The sequence below is a fragment of the Phocoena sinus genome, chromosome X, assembly GCF_008692025.1.
Source record: "Phocoena sinus isolate mPhoSin1 chromosome X, mPhoSin1.pri, whole genome shotgun sequence".
NCBI lineage: Eukaryota > Metazoa > Chordata > Mammalia > Artiodactyla > Phocoenidae > Phocoena > Phocoena sinus.
In genome coordinates, this window is record NC_045784.1 from 125,386,949 (window position 1) to 125,405,613 (window position 18,665).

Genomic DNA, 18,665 nt, shown 5'->3' on the forward strand with positions numbered 1-18,665 from the left:
TGCTGCCTCTCGCTGGCTCCTTCTGCTTCGGCTTGGTCCTCCTGCTGATCGGGAAGAAAGTGCACCAGTGGGGTGATGGGGGGTCTGGAACTCTTAAAGGAACAGCTTTCTTTCTATTGGAAATGTATTTACCTAGCACAGATTTTTTTTCTGTCTTCCCCCAATCAATATAATCTGGGGAGAAAAGTGAATCCGATACAAAGTGACCATAATCACCATTTAAATATTAATTTTAGATGTTCTGGTTTTCCTCTAAAGGTTTTCAAGCAGGTCAAGCACTAGCCCAGGCGACAATCATTATTAGCAATCAAACCCAATTTGAGGATCGTTTACTGAGGGAAATTAATGTTGGGGGCCACAGATTTGAGCAGGGCAGTCCCTGCCGCCTCAAGGGCTCAGAGTCTAAGGCTGAAGACTTGGAAGCTCACGAGTAAAAAAGGCACAGAGATAATTTGAAGATCCCTGGCACCATTTTTGCCAATAGCTCTTTTGCCCTGGAGTCTTTGACCAGAGGAGTTTACAAGTAGCCAAATAGACAAGGCAATTTGAAATGTAGTCTTCCCTTGTCTGCCCATTGGTTGATCTGCAGTCAGTTAGCTTAGTATTTAAGAACTTGGCCCTCTGCAAAATAAATAAACAAAGCAAAGCCTCATCGGATGCCAAAGTTGCAGAATCTTAGTGTCTTGTTTCTGTATGTTAGTGACATGCTTTTTTTCCCATATAAAGAATATGAAAGAGACCAAACTCTGGGCCCCTTCAAGCTCAGATTCTGAAGCCCTCCACCTCTTGGAGCTGCAGCACCTTCTACTGGGTTCAGCTCTACCTAAATGGGCTTCCCAGATTCTCAGTTCCAATGTCAGTTCCCCCGTTAGGAGAAATGTGAGCTCCTGGGCAAATTACCTGGTCTCAGTGCCTCACTTTCTTCTGGAAAAACAAAGTAAAGAAAATCTATTTGGGTGATTTTGAGAATATGAGATAATATTAGAGAAGCAGATTCAAACAGAAAGGACAACACCAGAGTAGCAAGAGCCACATGGCACCGCGATCAAGCCTCTGTCTTTTACAAAATGAGCCTCAGAGAAGAGACTTACTCGCTCAGTCCCACAGAACCGATGACAGAATCGGACACAGTCAGAACCCAGCTCTGTCAGTGCTCAGTCTACTGCTCTTTCTAAGAGGGTCCTCACCTTAGGCTCTCAACAATGCACCAATACTATTTTGCTTGCACGATGACATGAAGAAGGCAAAGAAGAGGTCGGGGACTCCAGGGTATTCCTGTTCCTGAAGTGTCAGACCCCGGCCCCGCCCCTTCCAACACCGCTTTCTGGCGTCAGAGGCCAGGAAGCCTTTCCCCAAGGGCATTGGCTAAAGGGACCCACCCGATCCTGGACCACCCGTGGAGGCTGAAGGGAGGGAGGAAGCTGCACGTGGAGAGAGATTCTCCGGCCAGAAGGGAGACAGGCAGCCAGAGGGTGGGATAGTGGGACACACTCCGCGGATTTCCCAGAGGAGGAAAGTGCAGAAGCCCTCTGCCCAAGGCACGCGGTGGTTGTGCGGAGAAGGTGGTAGTGCAACCCAGTTGCCCAGCGTCCTAATCCGGAACCCAAGGACCACACAGGGTGGTCCTCGTGCCTACGCTTGCAGCCTACAGAATCCAGGGCCCAGAGCTTGCGGACCTACTAGGTGCGCAACGCGCCCTGCAGCCCGGCAAGGCACTGCGGCATGCCTGGCCGGCCCGGGTGCGGACGCTCGGCGCCGCGGGGACGGTGAAGGTGACCGCCTTCTCCTTCCTGGCCCCGAGTGCTCTGCGCTGCGGGGCCGAGGGATGCTCGGGCCCACCAAAGTTTGCTCCAGTACTCGGGGGCCCGAGGAGCGTCCCCGGGCAGGGACTGCGCGCGCCGCAGCGGGGGTCGACCCCCATCCCCGAGGCAGTTTGTGCGCTCTTTTCTGGTTCCGAAGCGTAACTCCCAGTTGTGGGAGGAGGTAGGGGTTCCGAGAGAGGGTCTCCTTCCCGAAGCCTGCCTCCTGGCCCCGCCGGCCACCCTCCCGCATCCCTGCAACTGCCCCTCCGGGCGGGACCCGGGCCCGGCTCCCCAGTTCTGCGGCCGCTCCCACCAGCTGATTTTGACAGAGGGGGGGTCCCGGGCGGCGCGCGCGGGCGGAGCGAGCCCCTGCCAGATCCGGGGATGATAATGTGCCGGCTCCATGTCGCGGCTTCGGGCTGTCCAGGCTCCGCCCCCTGTGAGTGTGTAAATGTGTGATGCTGCCGCGGCCGCCGCCGCCGCCTGTGCAGCCGCCGCCGCCGCCGCCGCCGCCGCTGCCGCCCCGGCTGCCGCGCCGCGCCGCGCCGCTGCCGCTGCCCCGGCCGCCCCCGCCGCCGCCGCCGCCGCCGCCGCCGCCGCCGCCGCCGCCGCCGCCGGCCCGCAGCCCGCCAGGCGGGCGGCCTCGCCGGCTCGAGCCCGCAGCGGCTGCCGCCGCAGCGTCGGGGCGCTGGGCGCGCGGGCAGCCGCGGACCGAGCGGAGCCGAGCGGGCGGCCAGGCACTTGCCCGCCCGGTGTCGCCGCCGCCGTCGCCGCCCCAGAGCGCAGGACCCGGCACCTCCGGCGCCCGCCGCCGCCGCCGATGCGGCCCGGGCACTTTTAGCCGGGCGGGAGGGCCGGAGAGCAGCGAGCGAGCCGCGCCGAGAGCCGCGCAGACCCGTCGCCAGCAGGGACGGACGCCCGGCCGCCGCAGCCGCCCGGCCGCTATGGATCTATTCGACTTTTTCAGGGACTGGGACTTGGAGCAGCAGTGGTAGGTGTTGATTTTTGCCTTCTCCTTGGCTGCGCGGGTCCCTGGGCCGGGGCTGGGCTTTTCGCCTTTGTTAAGAGGAGCCGGGGTTTGGTGGGGCGCCCGGGACGCCTTCCCACTTGCTCTTGGCCACCTCTGGCCCCGGCCGCCGCGACTCCTCGGTCGGGTGCCCGGGTGGGGGGAGGTGGGGACCGAGGGAGGGATGCAGGTCCCGAGGGCGTCGTTTGACACTCCAAGTCCAAAGAGTTGCGTCTGGCCCAAATCGGATCCGGTACTGCCCGGGGGCTGAGGCGCGCGACCTCCGCCGGGATTTTCTCCCCGAACGGCTGGCCGGGTGGCCTTCCCAGCGCACCGGATGCTGCCCGCCCGAAATGCCCCCAACTTTCCAGGTGCCCGACGCCGGCGGCCGGCCGCGGGGGGCAGGCAGCGGCGAGGTGCCACCGGCGGCCCTCCGCTTCCTCGGCGGCCACCGCCCCCGCCGCCACCCCGGTCCCCGCACGGCGCGGCGCGGCGCGCACACCTTCCCTGCCACCCGCTCGGCCCAAGTTCCCCGCACTCGGGCGCCGAGCGGCGGCTTCGGGGACCACCGCGCGGGGGACACCCGGTCCGGGCCGACCGCGGCGTCTGGCTTTCCAGACTGAGGGTTTTTGAAGTTGGCCCCTAAAGTTGGCCGCTCCGACGTCAACGCACATTTAATTAGCGGCCGAGCCCCCGTCCGCCCCCCACTGGGAGGCAGCCGCAGGTTTGTGGGTTTAATGGGCACCCAGCTCGGATTCACAGGTTTAGTCGGCTCTTCCCCAAATACCGTCAGCTTGTCCCCGAGAGGTTTGTGAAAGATGGTGCAGAGGTGACTGGGGAGCCGGAAAGTTGTTAGTCTGCGTGATGCGCGCGCGCGTGTGTATAAACAGATATGCGTATCTATTAACTTTTACAGAAGCTTCACCTCCTGCACCAACGTTATCACTGTTAATTTGTAATAACATTCTAACGTATCGATTTCCCCCCCACAGCCTATGGAATTAGACGGGGGGAAGGCGCGGCGGCAGCGACTTCGAATTGCACTCTTGGCTATTGCCTTTTCAAATGTAGTTGGAATAATCTATAGTAGCGACCGACAGTGCGAAATCTTTTGCAATGTTAAACTACTGGCAGCCGTTGACGATGAATGCTGTGTATTTTTACAAGGATTTCCCTTTGCTGATGTGATATTTTAGGCAATCTCCTTCTTTCGAAAAGGGTCATACTCTTAGCCAATAGCTTCATCATGTCAATCATGACTCCTTTAGTTGCAAATCCAAGATAATCAGAAGTTAAATACATTTTATTTTACAGCGATTCCGGGTAAATCCTTGAAGCCACAAATTACACTGTATCAGTATTAATCTGTCAGGCATTTTTGATACCATGCAGGGTTTTATCAGCTCTGCAGAAAAACAGGTTACAGTTTTTAACAACCATGCTGTTGTTATTTAAAAGTAAAGATCACGGTAAAATTACTGCTCAGCTAAATATTACGCTCCTGTATACAGCCCTTACCCTGCTTTGCTAGTTTATTTTGCACACCACTGATAACCACAGCATTACTATTTGCATGCAATTTGCCTAATATATGGTGTGGGTAACATCATTAATTTAACAGACGTTATAAGTGATTGTGTGGGTGTAGTTCAAATGTTAAACATATATACAAGGTATTAGGCTTTTAAAGACATGTTTATTATATTGTTTTCATTTCAGTTTACTCTTAGGCACATGCAGCTGCACATTTAAAGGAGGTGGGCTCTTTTAGTTGCGATTTCTTTTTGGCCCTTTTTGGAAACTATCCCTGACTATGCCACGTCAGTTAAGAAACATGCAGACTTGGACACTCCGTGGATATTATGTGAAATACCGATGAATTAGTATAACGCGTCTGCATAAATAAGCTGGCCTTTTCCCTCTGTGCACACGTTCCAGGAAAATTTCTCCTTCTTACTGTTTGATCGTGAGGGGCAAGCTTCCTTAATGCATCTGTGTTTGTAAGCATTTGTAATGCGGTTGTGCGCCTGTGTGTTGTACACCCCGACAGAGAAAAGGAACATCAATGTGAATAGTGGATGAACTTAAAAAGCTTGCTATTGCCTTGAATGGAAGTGTGTACCTTTCCAAACTCTCTTTGGACATTCAGAGCATGCCAATTACATGTTCATTATATGTTTACTTCCCCTCCTGGGGAGCAAGTAGTTGCTTAGACTGATGGCATCCATTGCTCCCCACCCCTAAGTCCCCAGGAGGTCCTAGGAAGAAAAGGGCGCCAGCCAAGTTAAGGATCTCTTCTCAGCAGTCACTTGTGGAACAGAGAGCTCTGAGCCATCTCTACCGCAACCCTAGATGTCTGACAATAACTGGATCAGGCCAGCTAAAAAACAAACTCATCTTCCGAGACTTAATGAAGAAAGACTTCACAGACACAGGCATCTGTGTCATTTGCAAACACTAGACTGCAGTAAGCAAAAAGTGCGTGCCCATTTAGAGACGTACACATTTGTCAGGAGGAATGCGAATGGAAAGGATGGGGCACGGGTGACTGCAGTGTGGATGTGCCGAGTCTGGGAGTGCTCGGTGCCTAACGGAACAGAGCCCTGGACTTCACACACCGCCAGAATCTCTTAATGGGTCATGCTCTGGAGTCGATTAAAGGGCCAGAGCTCTCGTTCTTCAAGATTCCTGGGTGAGTGAGCAATGTTCACCTGTGTCTGAGTTTAATATGAACCATTCTGTGAAAGAAGAGGAAGGCGCAGATGGCTGTGTGCACCAAAGACAGCACTTGCTCTTAAAAAAAAAGAAAAAAAGATAAAGGGAAAAAAAATCAAATTTCATCGTTGAAATCACTCCGTAGACTTGTGGCTGTGGTAACCCAGTAAATGAATTCTTGAGGTGTCTGGAGATCACGTGGCTAGATTTGGACCTGTTTACCAGCAAAATCCGAGGGCCTACCAAGCGCACAGCCTTTCCACCCTGCAAGCACCCCTCCCGTATTGATTAGGTGTTGCTTCGTGACAGGCCGAGGTTTTTTTGTAGAGATGCTTATTTATCTTCTTTTTATTATTGAAAAAGAAAGAAGGAAAGAAGGGAAGACAGATACAGCAAAGGGCTCATTCTAAAAAATAAAAAGGGAAAAGGAAACCACTGTGATAGCAAAATCACAATGTTCAAAAGCCTGGTGAAAATTGTAGTTAAGCCATTGTGACAGTGGCCGACTTCTCACTGCGAAGGACGGAGGCCGGCATCCATGGTTTGTAGTTTTTATGTGGTGTCTCACAAGTAGCCTAATTAGAGGCGAGCTTGCAAACGGGCAGTTATACAGGAAGAGACTTAAACTCACTAAACTGTTATATAAATAGAAAGTTCAAAGGTCTGTGTGGGGCCGTCCAGGCTGGGAAGGGGCCATGTGCGGGCCAGGCTTCTCCTCCCCCGGGGCTGCCCCAGCAGCCCCGCTTTCCCCAGTTTCCCTCAGCCATGGGGGGCGGGGACCCTGCTCTCCAGACAAAAGTGAACTGTTTCAGCTCCAGCTGGGCATGGCCCATGCACTGCAGCAGCCCGGCTGCTTCCCCTTGCTCTGCGCACACAGATCTTGGAGGCCTCCTGCGCAGCAATCCTCCGGAAGAGTGGAAGAGGCCTGTTTATGGATGGGAAGGTCGGGGAGAGACAGGGAACGCAACCTTGGTCTACCTGGGGGTGGCAGGAATGTGGAGGGGGCGGGGCGGCGCCTCCAGGTTGCCAGGATTTCTCTTTCTCTACCTCCAGCCATTTATCTTTCCCCCTCCCCCTCTGTTTGTTTTCCACTGCAAGGGAGACAGTCAGTGGTCTTTTTTTTGCTGGTACAATATGCATTCTCCGGCTTGTTTGAGCATTCATTCAGCAAACCACTTGGGCTTGAGTTTCTTAAGGGAGTATATGGGAGGGCGAGACCCAAGGTGGTGAAATTAGCTAGTGATGAGGTCTCCTCCACACCCACTGAAACCCCCAAAGATAAATGCTGTCCCCGTAAATCTTAAAAGGCAGGTCTATTGGGCAAGGAAGAAAATTATCTCATGTTAGAAATCAGTTTAATGATACATGAATTGTTTTGCTAATGATTCAGTCAAGCATTTAACAACTTTAAAATATACAAATCAAGATTGAAAACGACTGCCTCAAATATGAATCTGTCATGATAGACATAAACGAGATTCCAAACATTTAAGCGTTTTGTAGATGGATACAAATTATATTGTATTTAAACATGCTAATTATTGTTGAATAGGAATGGTTTTAATGTGCTGAACCTTTATTTCATGCCCATTATTCTTAGCTGAGACTATTTCTTGCATGAAAAATCTGCACATATTTAACAATTTCAGAATCGTAAAAGCCCAGTAAAATGGCCATCTCTGGAACAATCTAGAAGCTATAGTCCTATGAGCTTATAGCTCATACCTCACAAAGGGAAACTACCACATACTTGATTAGCCTGTCATGTAGACAAAACAACTGGTACAGTGACTACATTTTTCACTTTTAATTTTGTCTTTTTCTGATTGCTGTGGGATAAAGAAAGAGATTTTAAAAACTTGTTTACTGATAATGGAAAGAAATGTGTTGCTGATTTAAGAACTCAAGACCACAACCTGGAGAAACCTTTCTGAGGAGTGTGTGTGTGTGTGTGTGTGTGTGTGTGTGTGTGTGCGCGCGCGCGTGCGTGCGTGTGTGTGTGTGTGTGTGTGTGCGTGTGTGTGTGTTTCACCTGTGTCTGTAGTAGGACGCATCATCGTTGTTGCTACTGTTATTTGGGTGTTTACTCTGTGCCCCAAACATGACGAAGTAGCTAGTGCTTTAAATACTCAGTGCTTAAATACTCACTTAATCCTTCAGACAACTTTATGAGATGGGACCTATTATGATTTCCATTTTTGGATGAAGAAATGGAGGCAGTAGCTACTCAGTGATGCAATTCAGGTTCCAGCCTAGATGGAGCTGATCCCAGAGCCTGCACCAGCAACAACTGACATATTGTCTGAGCCTTTCCAACAGGTGGGATCCTTCTCCATACATCATCTCATTCGGTCATTGTGAATCAGAACGTACACGTGTTATTCCCATTTTACAGATGAGCAAACAGCCCTGGAGAGGTTGATGGACTCACCTAAGTTCACACAGCCTGGTTAGTAGTAGGGCTGGGTCAGGAATCCGCATCTCCCAATTTCCAGCTCAAGTGCCTTTCTGCAAAACCTCATTGCCTATTATTTATTGTTCCTGTGTGGGTTTGAGCATTTAGCTCTCACTGAAACAAACGGATTGGACTGTGTATATGATGCTTGTGTAAAAAAAAAAATCTGTGGAATTACCATGTAATCGACTAGCCATGGAACTCTGCTTTTTTCTTTTAATTGAATAGGGAACAATTTATGTAATGGTACAATCTCTTAGCACTTCTTTTATGGATGCCCCTTTAATGAAAACGTATGAATGGCAAATTACAATATGTGTATTGTAATTTGCCATTCATATATATTGTATGTATTATATATATATGTGTGTGTGTGTATATATATATGGCAAAACTCAAGTCCTTGAGAACTGTTCATTTAAATTCGAATGCCCTAATTTTGAAGATTTGGTACCTGAACTTAAAGAAGACCATGGTATATTGTCTAGTTAAGTGGGAGCCTCAAAGCTGGGCATAGGAGGTTAATAACATTTCTTTCCAAAGCTTTATAATTTACCACGTCTGTCATTTGATTTGATCCTCACAATAACCATGTGGGTTTGTCAGGACTGGTCTTACTGGCTGCATTTTGTAGACACGAAAACTGAAGTTCAGAGAGGTTAAGTCACAGCACAGCGCCTTTCCCATTACAGGTGCTCAAGAAACATGTGTTGATTGATATGAGAGCCCCGTCAGCTCCAAGAGGGCTCTACGCAAATGCTTCTGTCTTCCAAAGACAGTTGCTTAGATCCTGGTGGTAATACCTCCCCTCTGCCTGCCTGATAGTGTTTTAATTGTAACTTTTTGAAGGTCTCCTAGCCAGTCTGGTCTCTTGCGCAGAAAGTAACGAGAAAGAAGGATGGTAACCAAGAAAAGCTTAATAGGGAAAGGCAAAACTCGAACCCCTGTTATTTATCAGTGTGCTTAAAAAAATAGATTTCTATGAATCCTAAGATATGCTTAGAACTGAAAAAACCAGCTTTGAAGGTAGAGGGGTACAGGACTGGTATTGTGTCTCAATCTGTGCGGAGAACGTTGAAGAAGTATGTGTGACAAAAATCTGAAGAAGAATTGAGTGGTCGGAGGGTTGGGATTCCTCCAGCTTTCCTTGCGTTTCAGCCTTTATGACTTGTATTTCATCGTGAGAAGCCTGTTTTTCTACTTAACTGTAGCAGATCCACGCCATAAATTATCATGACTGTTAAACAAAGGTCCAGCACTGGGTTCCTCTAATGTAAAACTTTTATGTTGCACTTTAATGAAATTTTATATGCATGTTCAAAGCGAGGCACGCTTTATACCATGGAGAGGGCGGTGCTCGGAATTGTTGAATTTATTTTAAAGTAAATCTTTTCGATGACCTTAGCTGCTAACATCCACCTACTTACTGAGCTGAGAAAAATGGTCTGAGTGCTTAAATAAAATGGCCTGATTTAAGCAGGGCTGACAATAGCCCTCCAGCTAGAATCTGATTTTGATTATGGATTGCTTAGTTTATGGAATGCTATTCTTCATATACCTGTGCATTTTGCTTCATTTTGAAAAGAAAATCAGCCGGTGATTGAAAGGAATCTTGGATTTGGTTGTTCAATAGGCTTGTGCTGGTCTAGGAAGGTATAAAGGCCACACATTGGGAAATAAGCTAAGGAAACAGGTTGTGTTTTCATTGCAAACTTAAAATCACTCATCTGTTTAGTTTTTTCAATGTTCATTTTGCTGGAGAAAAGGAAAAGAAGAAACCCATCACTTCCATCTTATAAAGAATGGGGTTTTTTTTTGGCTTGGATTTCCAAATAATAGTTCTTTGCATCATCGACCGGCTTCAGTGAAAACCAGGTCTCAGGAGCAGATACCGGTGGCCTTGATTAAACCATATTCCTGGAGTCCAGATTTTGTGTTTTGTAGGCCACATATCTCCTGGCAATAGCATTGAAATGGTTTCTTTTTATATAAATAAAAAAATAAAACCCTACTCGTCTTGTAGTGGTGCTGCATTGTAACCTGGGCTTTAACAGTCACTGGGACAAGTTTCTTAGGAGTCTGATGTCTCCTTGGTCTTTGGGTCTCTAGTGGATTTGATCAAACCAACCCACCAGAAGGAGCGTGTTATGAGGACACTTTAATCTTCTGACTGTGGCAATATGTACACGACGACCTAACTGTCTGGTGAACACCGAGAAATGCAATTGCAGAGGCTTTATTTCTCCCTCCAGGATGTCAGTCAACTAATTTTTTTAAATAAATTAATACTCCAAAGGGACTGGTGGTTCCACGCCAGGTCGGCACAGCCATAGTAACTAAATTAAATTCCAGCGTGATGGATGTTTCCGATGAAGTGTCATGGAATCCCGGAGAGGTCTCATCAATTAGCCATTATTTATTTGCTGGCAAAAGGCTTTGGCTCAGGTGTGTAGATATTCATCAGTTCCTCAAACCCGGTGTTTCAAGACTGGAGGGCCCTTCACCATCATCTGGTCCAGCCTCCTCTTCATACAGATGTGGAGACCAAGGCCCAGGATGGGAAAATAGCTTGCCCAAGGACGTACAGTCCATACGTGACAACGCTAGGTCAGGTCCGGAGCTCTCGTGTCCCGGTTCAGTATTTGTCACCCTCTCCAGAACTGTCTGCACTGTGTACCTGCTCTGTGCCCAACGCTTTGCTCGGCAGTCACTTTTAGGGGGAGATAAAGGAATGTAGAAGATGACCTCTGGCCCCACTGACTTGACAGTGGAATGTAGACCTGGATTGGGGGAAATGGTGTGGCATGGATGTGAGTAAAATAGGAATTCAGGGAGAGAGAGGGAACGTGAGCTAGAGGAGGAGAAGCAGTCCTCCGCAATGGCCAGAGTGAACTGGAAAGCCAGAAATGGGGGCTGTTTAGCAGACCAGGAGCAGCCGACACTTGCTGTTAAACAGTTGCCTTTGGACCCGGAGTCTACTGCGTGAATAGTAGCTCACGTTCATCACATAGTTGCTGAAGTTTTGTTTTGCTGTGTGCGTGGAGTGTTCTCATTACCACTGACCACCATTTGCTGGGGAATAGCCACAGAATTCTGGACAATTATTTGACTGTCTGAATTATGTAAATATCGAGGCAAGCATTCTTCAAAGAAATACCAAATGAGAGTTTGTTTTCCTGAATCAGTTGAAACAAATGTTTGTAAGTTGGCACAATTGCTGGCAAAGTAGCGATTTTCGAAAGAAGCGTATATCGCGGCTCTTGAGATGTACCCAGATATATCTGTTCTTTTGTCCTTTCTCCTTTTTTAAAAAAATTATTAGCTCATTTTTGTGGAAGGTGTGTATTGATGTTTTTCCTTTAGTCTTTCTTTTTCCCAAAGCGTAAGTTGATGCCTTGGTACCATCTGATAGGTGTTTACATCTGTGTTTATAATGAATTGTTTCGGCCACCAAATAATTCTTTGTCTGGCTGTCTCATCCTTCGAATCTCAGCTCTGTCTCTGGGAAGCCGCTAGCTACAATCCTCCTATACCTCCTGCGTCCCCAAACTCACATACTCTTGCCCCGTCGGGTTAGACACCCTTCCTCTGAGCTGCCGTACTGCCCTGAACAGGCGTCCAATGCATCTGAGTTGTTTTGAGGGATGAGAACATGTCTTTCATTGGTGTAATCCTAGTGTCTGGCCCAGAGTAACAGCCTAATGCAGCCAATTCAGAGTGCAGCATCGTTGGCTTGTCCAATTCATTCAGGCGCCGTGCTGGGTCTTCAAAATATTACGTCTAGGTGGGAAGCCATAATGAATCACATTAATAATAATGAGTGAAAATAATAATTAGAGCTTACATTTCCTATGTGACGGCTCTGATTTGTGTTATCCGAGTTCCCTATTTTACAGGGCAGGGAAACTGGGACAGAGGGGTTCAGCGACTTGCCCAGGGTCACACGGATAGTATGCTGCAGAGCTGCAGTTGGCGCACAGGCTGTGAATACTTAGCTGAGCTGCTAGCCCACGATGATGCCCTGGGAGAGATGCTAGAATAGCGGCAAGCCCTGTGTGCTTCGGGGCTTGGCAGCGGACTGGGCTGATGAGGCCTTTGGCACTCATCTTTAGTATTTACAAGCCAGCATTGGGTTGGAGTCCATAACCGTATATGAGGTGTAACTGACCTGATATCTACTCCAACAAGAGATGCTCGATTCTGCTCCTCTGTGGTGTAAGCACAAGATTCGGAGCTTGGGAGGAAGACGCATTGAACGTGGGCTCAATGAGGGTGGGGTTTTTTGGGGGGCGGCATTATTTACCACTGCATCTGCAGTGCTTAGAAGAGTGGCACACAGTAGGTGCTCAGTTACCTTTTGTTGAATAAATCAATGGGTTGATATACAGTAACCTGCTTAATGCTTTGTGTGATCAAATTTGTGAAGAGATAGTTCAGAGGTGCAAGAATGAGGTCTAAGAGAAGATCTAAAATCACGATGGTCAGACAGGTAGGTACAGGTAGACGTGTTCAACAGATAGGCTCCTGAAATAGCCTGCTTATTAAAGTTTTATAAAGTAAGTCTCTCTGTGTGCATCTGCTTGCTAGGAATCCTGTGGGGAATTCTTTGTTGTTGAGCGTAATCTCTCCTAAGCAGCCCTAAACTCATCAAATTTGTGATTTTAGATTGTTACGCATATAGCAGTTTCTTTTTGCGAGGTGCACCTACATTTAGTATCTATAACAATGCTGTAAGGGTAATTTTGCAGACTTTTTTTCAAAAAGGCGTCTTAAATTGTTACCGTCATCAGAATGAGGCTTTCACGTAGTACAAAGGTGGAGGGGAGAGCATGCCTTCAACATTTGCTGAATATTCGTCTCCATACTTTTATAGCATTTTTTCCTCTGAGCCTGCTGCCTTGTTCGTGTTTCTTACTTGTCCTTCCATCCCTCCCTCCCTCCCTCCCTCCTTCCTCCCTTCTTTCTTTGTTTTAAAAATAGCTCCTGCTTTGGAGGCTAACCTAGGATTTGGGTTTTCCTAACGTATTTTTAGACAGAACACATTTTCTATTTATGCCTCTGGAGGATTCAGATTGCAGTTTCATCTCAAGGATGTGCAGAAAAGTTCCCCTATGTGTTCATTTTGCAGCACTCTGTAAGATGGTTTGAGAGCCAGCGTAAGAGAACTCGTATTTGCCAAGCACCATGTTCCATGCTTTACACACACCACCATATTGAACAAGCACCCCAGAAGATAGGTGTTTTTCCCACCGCCTTCACAGAGTTGGACATCAGCTGTATCAGAGTTGATGGGTAACTTAAAACTTCAAGATTCATTAAAATTAGCCTTGGGAGAAAAACTCTCTAAATATTATTTTTTTGTTTTTACAGTACACAGTTAAAGGTCATGAGATGCAGGTCAAGGAAGACAGAAAGATAAAAGGTGTTGAAGAAATCTAGGACATTTTAGTGGAGGTAAAGCACCCAGTTAGCTAAATTAACCAGGCATTAAGGTACATATTTGGAGGAGGAACTGTAGATACTTATGGGTTTTTAATAAATTAGGTCTCATAATCAGAAATGAAACATATCCAAGTATTAAAGATCCAGGAGGAATGCAAGAGCCATGATGATCTTTTTTCAAAAGTTAACTACTAAATATTAACCATATCCCTTTTGCTACAATTAGACATTTTGGCCAATTCGTTTTTTTTTTGCAGTTCTGTAACAGTGTAAACTTTAAACAGTTCACATGTATTCAGACCGCGAGTGATAGAAGTTCCTATCAAGAATGATGAAGATGATTATGGCTGGATCCTGATTAGCATTTTACCCTGAAATTACAATGAAATGCCAATGCACACTCTAATGTCATTGAAAAATGACACCAGTGGCAGACTTCTACCACAGGCTTTTGTAAACAATCACAGTTACTCACATATTTTGAACAAAAAAATGGAACTTTGATGAACCTGTTTCAAGAGGCTTGAAAAGTTAAAGTGAATTCTAACTGTAGATTAGTAGCAAATGATGACAGCAGAGCCAGTATTACCTCAGTTGATTAATTTATAAGGATACTGGTCAATGATTTTAACCAACAGCTATGCATAGTAGAATCCTAATGGGATCTGTCTGTTAAAATTACATAAAGTAGGGCATTTGATTTATTTCATAGTTTCTCAAAGCTCAATTTTAACTTCATACAAATAACGCATTAGTCACCCGGGATAAATGACACGTTGAATGAAGTTGTGATTTTGTCTGCTTCACCTAATCTGATTTAGCACAGGATTACATCTGGCTGGCCTCTGGGTTTCTGGGGTGTGTAAAGAATGCCTTCTGGTTTGGGTGTAGCAGTAAGAACTGCCATAGCTACAGCTAGGCGGCAAAACGGTTTATAGACATTGCCCCTCTTACTACACGATTAGCTGAAAGATGGGGTTGGCAACGAATTTGAGATTGGTTAAGTATTCAAGCCTGTAATATGTGTTATGAAAAGTTAATTTAGCAAAATAGCACTAGAATCAATAAAATACACTCTACCAAGTTAAGATGTGGGAGGACAGCAAACTTTGCCTAGGTACCCAACTGTAGTCCACCATTTCCAATGCCCTTGACCCTGGGGTTGGGGAGTCTTTTCCTTGGGCTGTGAATGCTACCGTGACCGCTCCAGGCAAGTACCTGCCTCTGAGTCTTACAGTGTCACCCATCCAGTTTCAGTGCCAAGTCTTGACCACCTTGTACACCCTGATCACCATTATTGCCATCTTTCTTTGGGTTCCTTGCCTCAATGGAAGATGGAAAGGTGAGTTTGTCCAGCAGAGAACCTTCGAAATCTGTTCGGCCTGCAATTGCATACCAAAATTGGAAGAAGGGGGGAGATTTTAAATTCATGGCAGGCTGGAAATACGTAGGCTTATATTTTTAAGATTTAAAAAACACGATTAGTAGAAAGTCCATAGGACTTCATGGACGTCAGATAACTCTTAAAAACGAAGGCAAATGATGAAGTATGGGGTAAGTTTCCTGAAATTGAACATAATCATAAAAATTCAAGGGAAAGCAATATATTCTGCAAAATTTATGAGTTTTTTGGTGGGGAGAGTTTGCAGAGCTTGACAACCCCCAGTGCATCTGGCCTGGCACATTCCTGTTTGTAATGAGAACCTTATGGGGTGCTGGGCCTCGGTTTTCTTAGGCAGGCCCGCTCCCCAGGGGTATCATAAATGATATGCGAGTCAGAAACTTCATGGCTCATGGCATTTCTCAGAGATGTTTTAGTTAAGCTGCCTCACCCAGCCACAGGGGCAGAAGTTGGGAAATGAGTCCCCTCATAAATCTTCATTGAGCTTTAATTAATTAATTATTTTTTTGGCTGTCGTTCATAGGAATTAGAAAGGGGGAAAGTAACTGAATGAATGTGCCTATATGACTCCACGGAAATGGTCCAGGGTCTTGGGTTCGTGTGACACACATTCATTTAACAGCAACAACGACGCTAAGCAGAAAACCGCAGGGGTGTAAATACTGGTAGGGAAAAGTTGAACCTACAGAGCCAGAAACAGAAGCAAAAGGTGCAGTGCCAGTGTTAGGGCTACTTTGGCAGTTTTCTTGTGTCTCCTCTTTCCTTCTCTTTCCTTTTATTCCCCACAGGCTGGGAAAGTTTGGAATCCATCACGGTCTCACTTGGGAACTTGGGCCTCACCTTGTGGGCTGTGCGGGGTGGTATGGCTGCTAGGTCATGAAATGGGGATTTGTGAATTCGTGTTTGTTCAAACGTGTGCCAGCACCTGGATTTCCTGAATGAAGTTCTGATGCTACTTTTTTCTGAAAAGGAGTTCCAGCTATTTTAGTGGTGGTGATCGGGGGCGGGACAACCCCACGTTGAATGGGCTTGTGTAATGTGGATCCTTGAACTCACTTCGCCTCTCCTGTGACTTCGGGCTCCTCTGTCAGTGTGCCCGGAGCCCAGCCAGACCTCAGCAGCCATGAGGAAGAAGCCTGACGCTACTTCCAACTCCGCAGCGCTCCGCGCTCTGTCACCACCCCCGCTCTCCCATCTCTGTCTTTGGGTTCCTGACGTTTATTCCTGTAAACGACACAGTAGTTGCAGTTTTATTCACTTCCTTGGGTAGGTCTAATGCATTGACAACAGGACTGCCCCTCGCATGAGCATCACTGACCTCCTCAGTCCTCCTTTTAATCATACCTGTTACACGTGATAAATTTTCAGACTTGTTTACCCTTTATTAGCGAGCTGGGATGCTTGCGGCAGTGTTTCGAAAGAGGAAAAACAACACTGCTTTCTGGGAGCCGTTTAACCAATTTCTCCTAAAGACTGCTTGTGCATTTTATGAGAGCAATGTTTAAAAGGTGGTAGTGAATGAAGCAGCCTACACTGGAAAAAAAGAAAACATATTCTGGGGACAGAAGCCTTTAATATCTTGCAAGCTGTTTCATTGAATTCCAAGTTTCTGGTCCCAAACTGTTGTGGCATCTTGAATTTAAACTGTCAAGTTATTAGACCTTCATGTTCAACAGAATGGAAAGACACTGGAAATCCTAGCCGTTTTGCTTTGGCAAATTAAGCCGCACTTGTTTACGTGGCCGGCGTTTAATAATAAGGCTGAATTTTCATAAATAGACAATGGGTGAGGAGGCCTTCCTAGAGTCAGTACGGATACTCTGTATCCCTCTGGAACCATTAAGAGGAGAATTGAGGCTCTCTGTGAGCTACAGTCTTTTTTTCCCACAACGATCATCTCCCATTTAAAACCTGAACTTTAAGAATCAGAAAAGCTCTAAAAATCTAAGGAGAAATAGGAGCAATTTTCATGAATCAACGTGAACTACTCAGAGTAGTTCTCATGAAGGTGGAGGGGAGAGGAGAGGTGCTGGCTGCTTCTCCGGAGCGCCTCCTCCCAGATACACGTCCCGGCGCTTGTGGAGAGCCTTAGAGCTTCAGACCTTAACGGGGATCGGAGCTACGTCAGCTCCTTGGTCATCGCCTTCCCTCACTCTCCCTAGCAGTGCTTACCCAGCAGCTTCTGCTGGTCCAAAAGAAAAAAACAACACCAAAACCAAAATGGGAGGAGAATAAAACTCCCTCTCAAGGCAGCCAATTCCTTCCTGTCTGGGCAGTTCTGCTACGCATTCCATCATCTGTGAGAAAGGGCCACACAGGGGAAGTATAATGTCTTCTGCTCTCGTCAGCCCTCCCCGGGTCTGAGGGCAGCCCTGCCGTGTTCACTGTGTTCTCATTTCTCAGGGCAGGACGTCCCAGCACTGGGATAATGGCCTGCAGAGACTCACGGAGACCCTGTCTAGATACGCGTGTGGGAGGTGGCCAGGCCTGGAAGGCTCGAGCTCTATTTTTAGGGTAGATGGAACCAAGCGAGGCCTCGCCGCCTGGTCCACACACACTTTTTCAGAAGTTCGGTGCAAGAGCAGATCCTTACCAGCCTTTGCCCAGGGAAACCTCCCTCTGGGTATCTTTCCCTTTAATTGCCACAATATGGGAACCCCAGAGGATCGAAAGGCTAACAGGAGCTTTTCCAGAAGGAATCAGATAACTAATGTTGAACCCCGGTGCCTCCTGGGAAACTGCATCTCTCTCCCTGTGGCCATGTTGGCCTACCCTTGGGAGATGACCATGGATCCCGTGTATGGAGTGGCCGCTGCACGTCATACAATCCTCCGAACGCCTTCCACATGTAAACTCTTCAACCTTCCATAACCCTGTGAGGTAGTAGTCGTGTTCATGATTGCCATTTTTATGATGGGGGAATTAAGGCCTGAGAGAGGTTAAGTCACTTGCTCAAATCACACAGGTAGGTAGCGTAGGTAGCAGCAGAGCTGGGGTTCAAAACCCTGGCGCCATAGCACTGCCCTGTAATACAGCTCCTCGGAGGCAAGGCTTGAGTTGTTGCTCCACGCTGGCCACCTCTGCACAAACTACTACTTGGATGGCGTGAAAAGCCCCTCTTCCTCTGGCTGTGACCACGGCTTCATCTTGCACGATGGAGATTGGATCCGAATAGCATTCCACTCTGACACAACACTCTCCTTGCAATGTGTACGAAAGCCATCTTTGTGATGGGTGAAATTCTAAGTGTTGCATCTGTCTCCTGAAGAGGGGAATGGGCATTCATCCGTTCCTTCATTCATCACATATGTGGTAGGTGTCTACATGGGCCAGGCACTGGGGATCTCATGGTGGCCATTGCATACGTGGCCACTGGAGCCGGATCCTTAAATGCTTAAAGTAGGATGAGAGGAGTTGGGCAGAGGTCCTTCCAGTCGCAGGGATTGTGGCCCTCTTTAAGATGACAAAAACAGATACTCCTCGCCCACCCTTGAGGACCCCTGCCCTGGTTGATTCCTGCGGGAGATTTATGGGAAGGAGATCGACATGACAAAGAGGATTGGCCGGAGCCACAGCAAACCATTTCCAAAGACACTGTTCTGAAAGGGCTTGAGTCATCAATCATAGGTGAAACGCATGGCACAGGGCATCTGGCTTTCTTTGTGGCTGCCAGGAAGCTAGACTGACCCAGCACTGCCTTGAATAATTTCTTCAGTGTCTAGTACTCATTATTTCCACCTGCTGTGCGAGAGGGATCTTAAGTCAAAATATAGCCCCTGTGACATTGCACCGCATTGTTGATTACTGCAACCTTTCCGTCAGTATTCAGCAAACCACTTCCTG

The 18,665-nt window shown here is 47.5% G+C and overlaps 2 protein-coding genes across 5 annotated transcripts in view; one reads left to right on the plus strand and one right to left on the minus strand.

Moving 5' to 3' along the window:
- Positions 1-2,496: 2,496 nt before the first annotated feature.
- AFF2 (AF4/FMR2 family member 2) overlaps positions 2,497-18,665 on the plus strand; it is a 495,614-nt gene continuing 479,445 nt past the window's right edge. For all 4 annotated transcript variants that reach the window (XM_032620526.1, XM_032620528.1, XM_032620527.1 and 1 more), the window contains exon 1: positions 2,497-2,793. In XM_032620526.1, coding sequence (XP_032476417.1) covers positions 2,747-2,793 — 47 coding nt within the window. In that variant the 5' untranslated portion in view covers positions 2,497-2,746. The remainder of the gene's footprint in view (positions 2,794-18,665) is intronic.
- The window catches only part of LOC116747739 (elongation factor 1-alpha 1-like), a 67,266-nt gene continuing 51,464 nt past the window's right edge, over positions 2,864-18,665 (minus strand). The window contains 1 exon segment of the mRNA XM_032620262.1: positions 2,864-3,641. Within this exon segment, the coding sequence (XP_032476153.1) occupies positions 2,864-3,641 (778 nt within the window).